Source organism: Myxine glutinosa, chromosome 6 (assembly GCF_964187855.1).
Source record: "Myxine glutinosa chromosome 6, kmMyxGlut1.1, whole genome shotgun sequence".
NCBI classification, from domain to species: Eukaryota; Metazoa; Chordata; class Myxini; order Myxiniformes; family Myxinidae; genus Myxine; species Myxine glutinosa.
In genome coordinates, this window is record NC_136266.1 from 30,184,298 (window position 1) to 30,200,032 (window position 15,735).

The window sequence follows — 15,735 nt, forward strand, 5'->3', positions numbered from 1 at the left end:
TGATATACTGAGTTAAGAACGTAAACCCAAGTCAAGAAAAAATATATATATATTCCATATTAAATGCCAAGTCTATGTATGTATGTACATATACATATATATATATATACATATATATATACATACATATATATATATATACATATATATATGCATATATACATATATATATATAATATATATACACATATATACATGCATATATACATATATACATATATACATACATATATACATATACATATATATATATATATATATATATATATACAGGGGGCTGCAAAAGTAGGTATACAGTAAGGAAACAGGTGGATTGGACGTCGGGGAGCCGTTGACTGGCCACCACGTTCGCCGGATCTCACCCCTATGGACTTCTTTTTCTGGGGATGTGTAAAAGACAGGGTTTTCGCACGCAAGCCACGTTCTGTTGATGCCATGATTCAGTTCATACGGGAGGCTTGCCAGGAAATTGATGCTGATAAAGACCTTTGTGCCAGAGTGTGCATGGGTGTCCACACTCGACTAGTGGAGTGTGTGAATGCCGGGGGCAAACAGTTTGAACATTTGAGGGATTGATATGTTTATTACTGATATGTTTATTATTGATATGTTATTATTGATATGCTTGTATAATCAATAAAATACGTTTTGTGCGCACGTTTTGTTTTTCATTACTGTATACCTACTTTTGCAGCCCCCTGTATATATATCTACGGTTTTGAGATTGGCACAATGGCACATATTGATCATTAAAGGTTAAAGGGTTGCCCCCCATAGTTAGTCCACGAGCAACACGTAGGCCCACTTAGAGTATTAGTTATGTCATAGTATGTGTAAGTATAGGCCATTTCCCTAGTAATATCTGCGTTGTGTAAAACCATGAGTTTAGGTCCCTTCATTTTTGCACCACCCTCCAATTCCATCTATGGGCATAATTGATTCCGCGCCCCAATTGGCTGATCCCTCATTCTGTTACGCTTTGGGCTACCCACAGCAGTTTGTTACGCTTTGGCTGCCAGCAGCATTCGCTGCCCTTTGTTCGCTCGCTAGTCAAGTGACACGAGGTCGGCCTGAGAAGAGGGAGGAGCGCGGGGTCGGAGTGGGGCGGCGTCAAGGAGCGCATCAGAGGCGATGACGGTAAGGGCCACCAGCCAACCAGGGCTCTGAGGGCATGGCGTGATAGGGCGTGGTAAGGCGCGTCTGGCAAATGCTAGAAGGTTCGCGGGGCGTGCATATAAAAGTCTGCACAAAGCCCTTGAACAGGACTTACGTACGGCAGAGGACTTGGTCAGGACTGAAGCAAAGGACTCGCGTGCACACGACAGTGGCGATATGACTTGAAGGAATTGCGCTTTGTCAAAGGATTCTGAGGACTCGTGCGGGAAGACTTGCTTGGAGGCCTGAGAAGAGGGCTGGTTGGGAGCGCATTGTGAACACTTCGAGGCTTAGCGCTTATTCGCCTCTTACGTATGCAGCCACGCGAGTGAACGTGGCAATAGCCGCCAGTGTTAACCGCCAGAGCCCAGACCCTACCGTTCGCCCCATATTATACCGTGTGCGCCAACGACACGAGGAGAGCTCGTGCCTGCTACGGGATCCATCTTCGCGGTACGAGCTGGGGACCGGAGAGAGCTGACCATCCGTGGACGTGCCATCCATCCCTGGACATGCTGACCATCTGCAATCCCCGTGTGAGTGTCTGTGTGTGAGACGGGCCCGTTTGTCTCGGGAGTAAGTTAAGACTGTTATTAAGGCTGCACTGTGTCTTCTTCTAATAAATTGTAAATAGTGTGAATAAATTCTGTTCTTCCTTTCTTCCCAATTCGACCGCTTCTGTGATTTCTTCATTGGGTAAGCGTGGTACGAATAAGAACCGCTTGGATCGGGGTCTAGTAATTGATAACGGCACGGATCGCGTGTTCGCTACCGCTCGGCGTATCCACTAACACACACGATTCATGCGAGGCTTATCTCCTCGTTTAGGGCAGCGCTAGTACTTAGGTAATAGCGAATCTGGTCCTACAACCCTATTTAGCACTGTCCGGAAAGGACGTCATAGGCCTCGGGTCACGCCTGGTCAGTCAAAGACAAGGGGACTAATCCCCCCTTGGTAAGGGGAGAAGGCGGGCGTCGAGATCCACAACAATATATATACATATATAATATATATATATATATATATATATATATATATATATATATATATATATATATATATATATATATATATAATTCAAAGTTGTTTGCTGGTCGTGGAGATGGTAAGTCATCTATAAATAACGGTTCACAAAAGCATATACCATGTCCATTCGCAACTTCTTTTTTTTTTTTTCCCAAAATTCTAAATCGGCACCGATCCCAATTGATGCGCCTCATCTCAAACCCAAACAGCATTGCATACACATCCAAAATATGAAAAAGCGTCTCATGATTTTTGAGTAGAGGCTCCCGACGGACAAATTAATGGGACCCAATTTCGAACTGATGTCAGGTTGGGGCTCAAAAACTGAGAGAAGGTAGTATATGTTTCCACCAAGTGGTTGCGTTTATAACTCCAGGTAGAAATTTTTTTGACGTCAGCCACTCGGTGCAATCTTACCAAATAGAGGAAGCAAAACGTCTTCCAGCAACTGACACCACAGAGCGGAAATCTCGATCCAGTTCTCGTTGTTCCTGCAGATGCACAGCAGAAGAGGTACACTCAAATTCAAAGACGATATATATGTATAAACCTTCTCCCTCCAGCAGCCACTCCTCCCCCCACCTTACAACATATGACAGTGGTGACCACAACACATTTGAAGATGGGTACCTTGTCCATTAAATATCACAAAGCTCAATGGTAGAAAGCCATTGAAGGGTGGCATAGAATACCAAGATATGCTCAGCGCCAAAACATAAAGGTACATCTTAGATAGAACATAAAGGTACCCTACATTCCACTGAATCGGTGCAACTTGTCAAAGTAAATCGTTCAAATCCTGTTTTTTCAGACTGAGCAACGAGACAGAAGGTCGTGGTGATTTCTCAGGTTACTCATCATCCACCACTATCTAAATCCCAAGATCACCACTTAATCAGGATTATTGACAAAAAAAAAATGCTTCTATTTTTTTTCCAAGCAAATGAGTGACCTTTTGGATGTATTTCATTGGTAGTAATTGGGTAGCGATTCGTGTCAACAAATTAGAGTTGAGGTGCCAGAAAAAAACAAAAACAAGTAAAGATACATTCAAAGTACACCGCCCCCATGCCAAATAATTAAATATCCCACAGCGCGGCATTGCCGGGGTGCCTCCCCCTTCCATCTATCATAGAGAGTGCATTTGGAGGGAGAGGTATGCAATAATTGATTAATTGCACAATTTAAATCAATAAAAGATCATAAAATATTTTCGTCAATTGGCTAATAGCATAACTAAACCACTAGTGCTTCATACGAAAATGTATCTTTTAGAAATTTAATTAAAGAAGTCATGAATAAAAAAATTAAATATAATTCATCGTTGTTGTTTTTTTTTTTGTTTTTTTTTTGTATACAGAGTCGAGGCTCGTGAAAGAGCTAACATTTATCAAACAAAAAAATCAAACAAACAAGCAAACAAAGTATATAAAAAGAGGAGCGGTCGACAAGATGGGGAGAGAAGGGGAGGAAGCACACAAACACAACATTTGAGAACAGGGACATCGGGAGATGTTTTTGGAGGGAGAGTGCCTGGGGGGAGGCAGGATAGGTATAAAACGCAAGGACACCAAGGACTTCCAGGAAAGAAGTCAAAAGTCACCTCAAAAAAGTGGATTTGGGGTGAAATTAGCGGAGGTAGAAAAGATCAAGGTTTTGGATTGGGGAAGATAAGAGATGGTGGTGAACAGCCGTTTTAAAGACCTGGAGGGAGGAGTGGGATTGAAGAGAGTGAGGGAGTTTGTTCCAGAGGCGGGAGAAAAGAGGAATGAAGGAGTGAAGGTGAGCAGAGAGTCTTGATTTTGGCAGTTTAACCATAAGAGGGTTGCAGGCAGATCTTGTGCGACCTGCAGGAATATTTGGGGGACAGAGCCCAGAGAGAGCTGGGGGAGCAAGGCCGGAGAGGAGTCGGTAGAAGACGGAAAGACCACCAACCTGCCTGCGGTGATTAAGTGAAAGGCCCTCGGAGATAGCGTCATCGCGGGAAATTCCAATGATTCTGAACGCTTTGGTTTCAACAGCGTGAAGACGAGCTAGGTGTGAAGCAGGAGCACCAGCCCAGAGGGGAGAGCAGTACTCCATTGAGCTGCGGATGAAAGCCTTGTATGTGGTGAGGAGCTCAGGTGTGCCAAGGAAGGACTTCGCACGACGGAGGATGCCCAGTCGGCGACTGGCTTTGGAGGCCAGCTTGGAAATGTGGTTTTCCCAGGAAAGATCATGGCAGATAGTGAGACCCAAAAGCTTGAGTGACAGAACTTCTTGGAGAGGATTATTCAGAAAGTAGATGGGAGGGTTGTCCAGTCGGTCTTTTCGGAGAGACATCGTAAGTGTGAGATTTGTCAGGATTGAAAGACATGTTCCACTTGTTTGCCCAGTCTGTGATTTTGTCCAGGTCTGCAGAGAGTGAGGAGGCTGCAGACTGCCAATCTGAGGGATGAGGAATGGAGCGGCAGAGAGTGGAGTCATCAGCAAAGAGATAGAGAGGATTTTCAAGAGAGTCAGAGAGATCATTGATGAAGACCAGAAAAAGCACAGGGCCCAGAACACTGCCTTGGGGAACTCCAGCCTGAACAGGAAGAGGAGATGAGAGAAACCCATTCAGGGCCACACGTTGACTACGACTAGAGAGGAGGTCCACCAGCCATGTGTGGAGATTTCCATGGATACCAAAGGAGGAGAGTTTGGTGAGCAGAGCGGGGTGCCAGACCGTATCGAAGGCACGTGATATGTCGAGGGAGACAGCTCTAATTTCCTCTTTGGCATTGAGGACCTCCATCCATTGTTGAGACAGCAGAAGCAGCATGTCCAGATTAAAGTGACCTGGTCTGAAACCAAATTGATGATCAGAGATCAAGCCATTGGAGAAGAGGAAAGATTTCATATCCGAAGCAATGATGGATTCCATGACTTTGCTGATAATTGGGAGAAGGCTGATTGGTCTGTAGTTGCCAGGATCTGTTTTTGCACCTTTTTTGTGCAAAGTGGTGATGTTGGCTGATTTCCAAGCAGATGGCAGTTGACCTTGAGCAAAAGAGAGGGTGAAGAGAACAGAGCGAGGGAGTGAAAGAGCGGAAGAACAGGATTTTAGGACCCGTGGGCTGATGCCGTCAGGTCCAGTTGCAGAATCAGAGTCGAGGGTTGACAGAAACTTTTCCACCTTGTCAGGAGGAAAGGACACGGAGTGCAGGAGCAGCTGGGTATGCCTGGGTATGGTGGGTACAGAGAGGGATGGGTTTGGGACACAAGATTTAGATGCAAACACACAGTTGAGGCATTCAGCTTTTTCACGTGCGGAGTCAGCTGTGTAGCCGTTTGAGGTAAGGGAGGGGATGGAGGGGGAACAAACACCAGAAACAGATTTGACCAGACGCCACCAGGATTTGGAAGAGGGAGACAGATAAGAGAGTTCGGTCTTGAGAATGGAGAGATATTGTTTCCTGGCTCTCCTGAGGGTGGACACACACTTGTTTCGGGCGTTGTGAAAGGAAATGAGATTTCCTTCCGTTGGATTTGCTTTCCAGGAGACGAAGGCAAGTTGTTTCTGGGCAACAGCCTCACCACAAGATTCCGTGTACCATGGACGGGAGGAAGGGTATGACAACTGAAGACGAGATGGGATAAATCTGTGCATGAGAGAGAGCAATTTACTTTGGAAGAATTTTTATTTTTTTTTGCATACAAGATCGAGGCTCGTGAAAGAGCTAACATTAATCACACAAAAAGACAAACCGACACACAAAACACAAAAAACAAGGGGAGCGGCAGACAAGATGGGGAGAGAGGGGGAAGGACACAAAAGAGAGGGGGAAGAGGGGGAAGGACACAAACACAACATTTGAGAGCAGGGACATCGGGAGGACTTGGGGGGAGGTGGGAGAGGAATAAAACATATGAACACTGCAAGGACTCTGGGGAGAATTACCGGGGGTAGAAAAGATCAAGGCTTTCGATGGGGGAAGATAAGAGATGGTGGTGAACAGCTGTTTTAAAGACCTGGAGGGAGGAGTGGGATTGAAGGGAGTGGGGGAGTTTGTTCCAGAGGCGGGAGAAAAGGGGAATGAAAGAGTGATGGTGAGCAGAGAGCCTAGACTTTGGCAGTTTAACCATAAGAGGGTTGCAGGCAGATCTTGTGCGACCTGAAGGAATATTGGGGGGACAGAGCACAGAGAAAGCTGGCGGAGCAAGGCCGGAGAGGAGTCGGTAGAAGACAGAAAGACCACCAACCTGCCTGCGGTGAGTGAGTGAAAGGCCCTCGGTGTTGACAACATCGCAGGAGATTCCAATGATTCTGAAAGCTTTGGCCTCAACAGTGTGAAGCCGAGCAAGGTGTGAGGCAGGAGCACCAGCCCAGAGGGGGGAACAGTATTCCATTGAGCTGCGGATGAAAGCCTTGTATGTGGTGAGGAGCTCAGGTGTGCCAAGGAAGGACTTCGCACGACGGAGGATGCCCAGTCGGCGACTGGCTTTGGAGGCCAGCTTGGAAATGTGGTTTTCCCAAGAAAGATCATGGCAGATAGTGAGACCCAAAAGCTTGAGCGACAGAACTTCTTGGAGAGGATTGTTGAGAAAGTAGATGGGAGGGTTGTCCAGTCGGTCCTTTCAGAGAGACATTGTAAGAGTGTGAGATTTGTCAGGATTGAAAGACATGTTCCACTTGTTTGACCAGTCTGTGATTTTGTCCAGGTCTGCAGAGAGTGAGGAGGCTGCAGACTGCCGATCTGAGGGATGAGGGATGAGGAATGGAGCGACAGAGAGTAGAGTCATCAGCAAAGAGATAGAGAGGATTTTCAAGAGAGTCAGAGAGATCATTGATGAAGACAAGAAAAAGCACAGGGCCCAGAACACTACCTTGGGGAACTCCAGCCTGAACAGGAAGAGGAGATGGGAGAAACCCATTCAGGGCCACACGTTGACTACGACCAGAGAGGAAGTCCGCCAGCCATGCGTGGAGATTTCCATGGATACCAAAGGAGGAGAGTTTGGTGAGCAGAGCAGGGTGCCAGACCGTATCGAAGGCACGTGAAATGTCAAGGGAGACAGCTCTAATTTCCTGTTTGGCGTTGAGGACCTCCATCCATTGTTGAGAAAGCAGAAGCAGCATGTCCAGAGTAGAGTGACCAGGTCTGAAAACGAATTGATGATCAGAGATCAAGCCATTGGAGAAGAGGAAAGATTTCATATCTGAAGCAATGATAGATTCCATGACTTTGCTGATAATTGGGAGAAGGCTGATTGGTCTGTAGTTGCTGGGATCTGTTTTTGCACCTTTTTTGTGCAAAGCGGTGATGTTGGCTGATTTCCAAGCAGATGGCAGATGACCTTGAGCAAAAGAGAGGGTGAAGAGAACAGAAAGAGGGAGTGAAAGAGCAGAAGAACATGATTTTAGGACCCGTGGGCTGATGCCGTCAGGACCAGTTGCAGAATCAGAGTCGAAGGTTGACAGAAACTTTTCCACCTTGTCAGGGGGAAAGGACACAGAGTCCAGGAGCAGCTGGGTACGACTGGGTACGGTGGGTACAGAGAGGGATGGGTTTGGGACACAAGATTTAGAGGCAAACACAGAGTTGAGGCATTCAGCTTTTTCACGTGCGGAGTCAGCCGTTAAGCCGTTTGAGGTGAGGGAGGGGATGGAGGGGGAACAAACACCAGAAACAGATTTGACCAGACGCCACCAGGATTTGGAAGAGGGAGACAGATAAGAGAGTTCGGTCTTGAGAATGGTGAGATATTGTTTCCTGGCTCTCCTGAGGGTGGACACACACTTGTTTCGGGCTTTGTGAAAGGAAATGAGATTTCCTTCCGTTGGATTTGCTTTCCAGGAGACGAAAGCAAGTTGTTTCAGGGCAACAGCCTCACCACAAGATTCCGTGTACCATGGACGGGAGGAAGGGTATGACAACTGAAGACGAGATGGTATAAATCTGTGCATGAGAGAGAGCAATTTACTTTGAAAGAATTCCAAGGATGAGTTGATGTCAGAGGCGGTAGAGATGGGAGACCAGTCCAGATGATTGATGGCTGCTTGAAGACCGTGCCAGTTGGCCTGAGTGAAATGCCAGACTCGCCGACGCTGAGGAGGCTCTCTGAGAATGGTCAGAGAGATGTCCACTTTGACAAGCACATGATCAGATGAGCCGATTGGAGCAGAAGAAGAGCAGCAGACATTTTCAGGGAAGTTTGTCATAACCAAATCCAGAAGAGAAGATGCTCCGTTGACTGAGATCCGGGTCGGGAAATTGACAGATTGTGTCAGTCCCAGTGAGTCGCAGAAGTCCTTTGCTGAAGAGCCATGGCTGGTGAGAGAGGTACCCACACCCAGCCAACTGGCATGGTGACAATTGAAATCACCACATATGAGGAAGAGAGAGTTGGGATGGGTAGATAGAAGTTGGTCCATATTATCAGACAGTGAGATGTAGATGGAGTCATCACTGTTTGGTGGACGGTACAACACACATATAATAATAATAATAATAATGCATTTATTTTATATAGCGCTTTTCAGGAAGCCCAAAGATGCTTTGACAGAGTGCAAAACATAATGCATAGCAAAACATAAAAACAATTGCAAAAAAAGAAGAATCAATAGGGAAATATTCAAAGCACAAAGGAGGGAGAAGGAGAGGAGATAGTCAGGGGTTAGATGCTGTGGGTTAAATGTTGAATGCAGTGTTGAACAGGTGGGTCTTGAGTGATGTTTTGAATGTGGTGAGTGAGGAGGAGTCTCTGATGGTGTGAGGTAGCGAGTTCCAGAGGGTGGGAGCAGCGATGGAGAAGGCCCTGTCCCCCCAGGATCTAAATTTGGTCCGGATGGGGGCGGTCAGGAGGTTGGTACCAGCAGAGCGGAGGTTGCGGGTGGGAGTGTGTCTGGAGAGGAGGTCAGCCAGGTAGGATGGGGCCAGGTTATGGAGGGCTTTGTAGGTCAAGAGGAGGATTTTGTACTGGATTCTCTGGGAGATGGGGAGCCAGTGAAGCTTGTAAAGGACGGGGGTGATGTGGTCACGGGTCCGGGAATGGGTGAGTAGACGGGCAGCGGAGTTCTGAATGTATTGGAGTTTATTGGTGATTGTTGAGGGTGAACCATAAAGGAGGCTATTGCAGTAGTCCAGACGGGAAGTGATGAAGGCGTGGATGAGGGTTTCTGCAGCCACGGAGGAGAGGGATGGACGGAGACGGGCGATGTTTTTCAGGTGAAAGAAGGCTGTCTTTGTGATCTGTTTAGTGTATTTGTCGAAGGAGAGGGTTTGGTCAAAGATGATGCCAAGATTCCAGATGTGAGGGGAGGTGGATACTGGGAAACCGTCGATGTTGAGGGCAAAGTTATGGGTGGACTTGGTGAGCGTTTTTGGGCCAATGATGATTATTTCAGATTTATCACAGTTAAGTTTGAGGAAGTTGATTTGAAGCCAGGATTTTATTTCAGTGATGCAGTTTGTCAGGATAGAGTGGGTGGCGGTGGAGATGGACTTGGTGGAGATGAAAAGCTGGATGTCATCGGCGAAGCAGTGGAATTGGAGACCATGACGGCGGATTAAGTGACCGAGGGGGGACAGGTAAAGGATGAAGAGGAGGGGGCCAAGAACTGAACCTTGGGGGACACCTTGGGGGAGGGGAGCAGTGGGGGATTTGCAGTTATTGATGGAGATGAACTGACGTCTGTCAGAGAGGTATGATTTAATCCAAGAGAGGGCAGTGCCGGTAATGTTAAAGGTGGTTTCAAATCGGGTGAGGAGGATGGTGTGATCGATGGTGTCAAAGGCGGCGCTGAGGTCGAGGAGGATGAGAATGTTGAGGTTGCCAGCGTCAGAGGAGAGGAGAAGGTCGTTGGTGATTTTGAGGAGAGCAGTTTCAGTACTGTGGTTGGAGCGGAATCCGGATTGGAATGTTTCATACAGGTTATTGGCAGAGAGGTGATGTTTGAGTTGAGTGGCTACAGCGCGTTCCAAAACCTTTGACAGAAAGGGTAGGTTGGAGATGGGTCTGAAGTTATTTAGGGTGTCAGGGTTTAGTCCAGGTTTTTTCAGAATGGGGGTAACAGCAGCAATTTTGAGGGATGGTGGGACGATGCCTGCAGACAGGGAGGAGTTTATTGTTGCAATGATAAGTGGAGAGAGAGCAGGAAGGGAGGCCTTGACAAAGCTGGAGGGGATGGGGTCAAGAGTGCAGGTGGCAGTTTTCATTCCGATGAGGAGTTCAGAGAGGTCAGTAGGGGAGACTGGGGAGAATTGAGACAGGGGATGGCAGGATAAGAGGGGGCAGGTGGTTTGAGGGGGAGCGGGTGCGGCGGTGGTCAAGCTGTTGTAGATGTTTTCAATTTTGCGTTGGAAGAATGAAAGGAAGGAGATGCAGTTGTCTATTGTGAATGACTGGGTGGTGGTGTTCAGGGGGCTGAGGAGTTTGTTTACTGTAGAGAAGAGTGTTTTGGGTTTCCGGAGCCAGAGTGGATAATTTGAGAGTAGTAGGCGGAGCGGGCACGGGAGAGGGCATCTTTATAGTGTTGTATGTGGTCCTTGTAGGCCTGGGAGTGAACTGTGAGACCTGTTTTATTGCGGAGTCTTTCAAGTTGGCGAGCACGAGTTTTCATCACGCGGAGTTCAGGGGTAAACCAGGGAGCAGAATGGGTGAAAGAAACTGTTTTGGTTTTTATAGGCGCAAGTTGGTCAAGGCAGGAGGAGAGAGTGTGGTTGTAGTAGTCAGTGAGGTCAGAAGGGGTGTGGAGGTCAACGAAGGGAGAAGTGGACATTTTTTCAGAGAGGGTCGATGAGAATGAGGTAGGTGAAAGAGCGTTTAGCTTACGGAAGTTGATAGTGCGATAATGCCTTGGTGCTGGGGTGGGGATGTTGATGGTCAGAGTGATGGCTAGGTGGTGAGAGAGAGAACAGACATATGAACAAAAGGTGGGAGCGAAGGGGAAGCCGTAGCCAAAGGTATTCCTGGGGGTGAGGTGGAGAGAGGGCAGTGGAGGGCGAGTGAGGAAGAGAGTTTTTTATAAAGACAGCAACCCCACCTCCAGGACGAGGCTCAGGTCTATCATACCGGAGGAGGGAGTAACCTGGGAGAGATACCAAGGCATCAGAGACATCATGAAGGAGGAAAGTTTCTGTTAAGCAGATCACATCTGGTTTGTCAGAAGCAACCTGTATGGAGAGGTCAGTCAGGTTTGAGCGAAGGCCCCGGATGTTTGAGGTCCATACCATTAATGAAGAGGAAGGGGGAGCATCGGGTCCAGAACAGGGGGGGGAGGGGTAGGGTAAGATGTGGAAGAGGAGGAAGAGGTAGGGAGAGCTGTTGAAGGTGTGTCAGAGATTTCAGAGATTTCAGAATAGCTTGGAGAAAGGGAAGAATGGGGCGGACAAAAGGTTTGATGGAGATTGGGTGAGGCACAGTGAGGTGTTATTTGAGGAGGGGGAAGAGCGAGGCAGAAGGTTTGGGGAGATGAAGGTGAAAGTTGGAAGGGGGAAGAAGCAGGGAGGATTCTTTGAGGAGGGGTGAGAGGGGAGTCTAGGAGGGGAGGAGCGAGGGAGAGTCTCGGAGGGGAGGGTTGTGGGGGGAGTTTAGGAGGGAGGGGAGGGAAGGGGCAAGGGGGGAGATTTGAAAGGGATGGGTGATGGGGAGGATTTGGAGGGGAGGGGTGAGATTGGATTTTGAAAAGTGTACGATTCATGGGAATTCCCAGGATGAGTTGATGTCAGAGGTGGTAGCGATGGGAGACCAGTCCAGATGATTGATGGCTGCTTGAAGACCGTGCCAGTTGGCCTGAGTGAAATGCCAGACTCGTCGACGCTGAGCAGGCTCCCTGAGAATGGTCAGAGAGATGTCCACTTTAACAAGCACATGATCAGATGATCCGATTTGAGCAGAAGAAGAGCAGCAGACATTTTCAGGGAAGTTAGTCATAACCAAGTCCAGAAGAGAAGATGCTCCGTTGACTGAGATCCGGGTCGGGAAATTGACAGATTGCGTCAGTCCCAGTGAGTCGCAGAAGTCCTTTGCTGAGGAGCCATGGCTGGTGAGGGAGGTACCCACACCCAGCCAACTGGCATGGTGACAATTGAAATCACCACATATGAGGAATAGAGAGTTGGGATGAGTAGATAGAAGTTGGTCCATATTATCAGACAGCGAGATGTAGATGGAGTCATCAATGTTTGGTGGACGGTACAAAACACATATGAACAAGAGGTGGGAGCGAAGGGGAAGCCGTAGCCAGAGGTATTCCTGGGGGTGAGGTGGAGAGAGTGCAGTGCAGGGCGAGTGAGCAAGAGAGTTTTTGATAAAGATAGCAACCCCACCTCCAGGACGAGGCTCAGGTCTATCATACCGGAGGAGGGAGTAACCTGGGAGAGATACCAAGGAATCAGAGACATCATGAAGGAGGAAAGTTTCTGTTAAGCAGATCACGTCTGGTTTGACAGAAGCAACCTGTATGGAGAGATCAGTTAAGTTTGAATGAAGGCCCCGGATGTTTGAGGTCCATACCGTTAATGAAGAGGAAGGGGGAGCATCGGATACAGAACAGGGGGGAGGAGAGGTAGGGTAAGATGAGGAAGAGGTGGAAGAGGTAGGGAGAGCTTTTGAAGGTGTGTCAGAGATTTCAGAATAGCTCGGAGAAAGGGAAGGATGGGGCGGACAAAAGGTTTGATGGTGATTGGGTGAGGCACAATGAGGTGTTATTTGAGGAGGGGGAAGAGCGAGGCAGAAGGTTGGGGGAGATGGAGGTGAGAGTTGGAAGGGGGAAGAAGCGGGGAGGACGCTTTGAGGAGGGGGAGTGAGAGGGGGGAAATTGAGAAGAAATGAGGGTGGGGAGATTTGAAGGGGAGGGGCGAGGGGGGAGTTTAGGAGGGAAGGGACAAGGGGAGGGATTTGAAAGGGATGGGATATGGGGGAGATTTGGAGGGGAGGGGTGAGGGAGGAGTCTAGGAGGGGAGGAGCGAGGAGGAGTCTTGGAGGGGAGGGGTGAGGGGGTAGTTTAGGAGGGAGGGGGCAAGGGGGGAAATTTGAAAGGGATGCGTGATGGGGAGGATTAGGAGGGGAGGGGAAAGGGGGAAGATTTGAAAGGGATGGGTAATGGGGAAGATTTGGAGGGGAGGGGTGATGGGGAAGATTTGGAGGGGAGGGGTTATGGGGAAGATTTGGAGGGGAGGGGTGATGGGGAAGATTTGGAGGGGAGGGGTGATGGGGAAGATTTGGAGGGGAGGGGTGATGGGGAAGATTTGGAGGGGAGGGGTTATGGGGAAGATTTGGAGGGGAGGGGTGAGATTTGATTTTAGAAAGTGTACGATTAATGGGAAACGAACATTTATTGCAAAATGAGTTTCTTGTGACCTTCGAGTCAAAAATACGTTTAAGGACGCTGGATGGAGGATGGAGTGCAGGAGAGTTTAGGGAATGTAGAAAAAAGGCACTATAAGAGATGGAATTTTTTTTGGGGATGAATAGATTTGGTGAGCAAGTCGAAAGCAGCCTTTTAAAGAAGAAGAAGAAAAAGGTGTTATAATATACGACGGAATTACAGAACTTGAGGGGGAAGTGCAAACATTGTAAGGTTAATAACTGTGAAAACTATCTGGGGAAATGGGGGAGAAACACATGGTCGAAGAACGAACGAACGAATAAACGAATGAGAACAGAGAATAAGAACAGAGAAGGAAATGTTTTTTTTTTTTTGTTTTTTTTTAGTTGAGATTTACACAAGGAAGTAGGCTATGGGGTGAAAAGACTGGGAAAACAGAGAACGAAAGTTATTGGAGCACAAACGACGGACCGCTGAGAGAAAAACAAAGCCTCAAGGTTAGACACTGTACAAGGCCTCAAGACACGACATGAATTAACACGATTTTCTATACAGGTTTGAAAGATTTGCACCGAAAATCTTCCTCGGGACACAATATACGTACACACACCATAAAATAAATACAGTTATAACGAAAATACAAATGGGAACAATTACTTAACTTCGATTTCGATGGAGAGCGTGGACAGCTGTGAATAAACGAAACCTCGCCGGCAAGACCGGAAGTGGAAGATTAATCAATAAATCAAAAATATCCTTTATAGCCACATCACCTGGTTACTGCCATGTCCAAATATTAGCTTCCTAGCTCAAAAGGTGCCTGAGATATTGCCCAGATGAGAAAGAAAATAAATAAATAATAATCATAAAAAAATTAAATAGTTAATCAATTGGCTAACATAATACATAAACCACCACCATTTCATCCGAATCTGTAACTTAAAAAAATTAATTAATTATGTCATTCATCGAATAATTAAATGATTAATCGATTAATTGATTAATCAAATAAATCAAAAATAGCCTTTGCAGCCAAATCACTTGGTCATTGGCATGTCCAAATATCAGGTTCCGAACTCAAAAGGTGCCTGAGATAATGCCTAGAAGAGAAAGGAAATGTATATGTACTTAATTAATCGCTAATAATTAAATGACTCGATTAATTGATTAATTAATCAAAAAACAAAAAATACCGTTTTTGACAAAGGACTTGCTCACTATTGTGCCGAAATGTCAGCTTCCTAGCTCAAAGGATGGCTGAGATATCGCCCGGACAAACAAGAAAACAATAAAACAAGAAAACAACCAGAGTGAAAACTGAGTACTCCCTTTCAGCGTGCGTCATTGCCGAGCCCCCTTCGGTGCCCGGCAATGACGTTATGCAGCGCCTGGAGATGGCATAGGAAAGGAGCGGTGTAGAAAAAGACTGCACAAACTGATGAATTAGACGAATCAGAAGAATCAGAATTAGACGAATCTAATTCATTTAGACTTCTGATCAGTCTAATTTCAGTCTTTCTTTTTCTTTTTAGGTTTTTGAACCTTCTAAGTTGCACAATTTTTAATTGATGCTCGTTTTTTGTGCAAGATTCTCGATATATCACTGGATAATGTAAATTGAATACACAGAGTACAAAATAGTGAGAAGAGGTGGGGAAGGGTTTAAGGTATGCAAGATGAGAGATAAACATACAAGCCAGATTCACTGTTACGGAATAATTCAGGTGCAATTCTCAAGGGGACTCAAGTCTTCTAATAGAGATGAGCTTAACCTCAGGGTCATTTCCATGACATATTAATCCCTATGTTCTGCTTCCCCAACATTAAATCATTATCAAAATGTCTACCAGGTCTAAACCATACCCAAAGCAAGATGTTAATATCTTCCAATATCATGTTGGACTCATCATCATCATTTTGTATGCAGCCTGCGGCTACTGGTTGCATCATTGCTGGGAGTGCGGCTGTGCCACTGATGCAGTGCCTCATGTTACAAGTAAGCTGGTGCGCATTTTGCCGACCTCAGAGGGTGGCAGGCCGAGTCAACCCACCTGGTGTTATATAATGGGCATGACAAGGACTCAAATTCAAGACCCTGAGATCTTGAAGATCCAGACACAAAAATGTTTCTTTTGACGTGATTATATTGATTTTTAAGAAATAACCCAATAACTGAATGTGGTTTTTAATTCTAATAATGTTTTGAGGTGATGCAGTTAAAATTGCAAACATGTTATTCGTGAGGGAAGCATTCCTGTAT

The 15,735-nt window shown here is 46.6% G+C and overlaps 1 protein-coding gene across 7 annotated transcripts in view; it reads right to left on the bottom strand.

The window, feature by feature from the left end:
* Window positions 1-15,735, bottom strand: part of DUS2 (dihydrouridine synthase 2) — an 84,585-nt gene that overhangs the window by 9,298 nt on the left and 59,552 nt on the right. For all 7 annotated transcript variants that reach the window (XM_078779707.1, XM_078779708.1, XM_078779710.1 and 4 more), the window contains one exon: window positions 2,600-2,673. In XM_078779707.1, coding sequence (XP_078635833.1) covers window positions 2,600-2,673 — 74 coding nt within the window. The remainder of the gene's footprint in view (window positions 1-2,599; window positions 2,674-15,735) is intronic.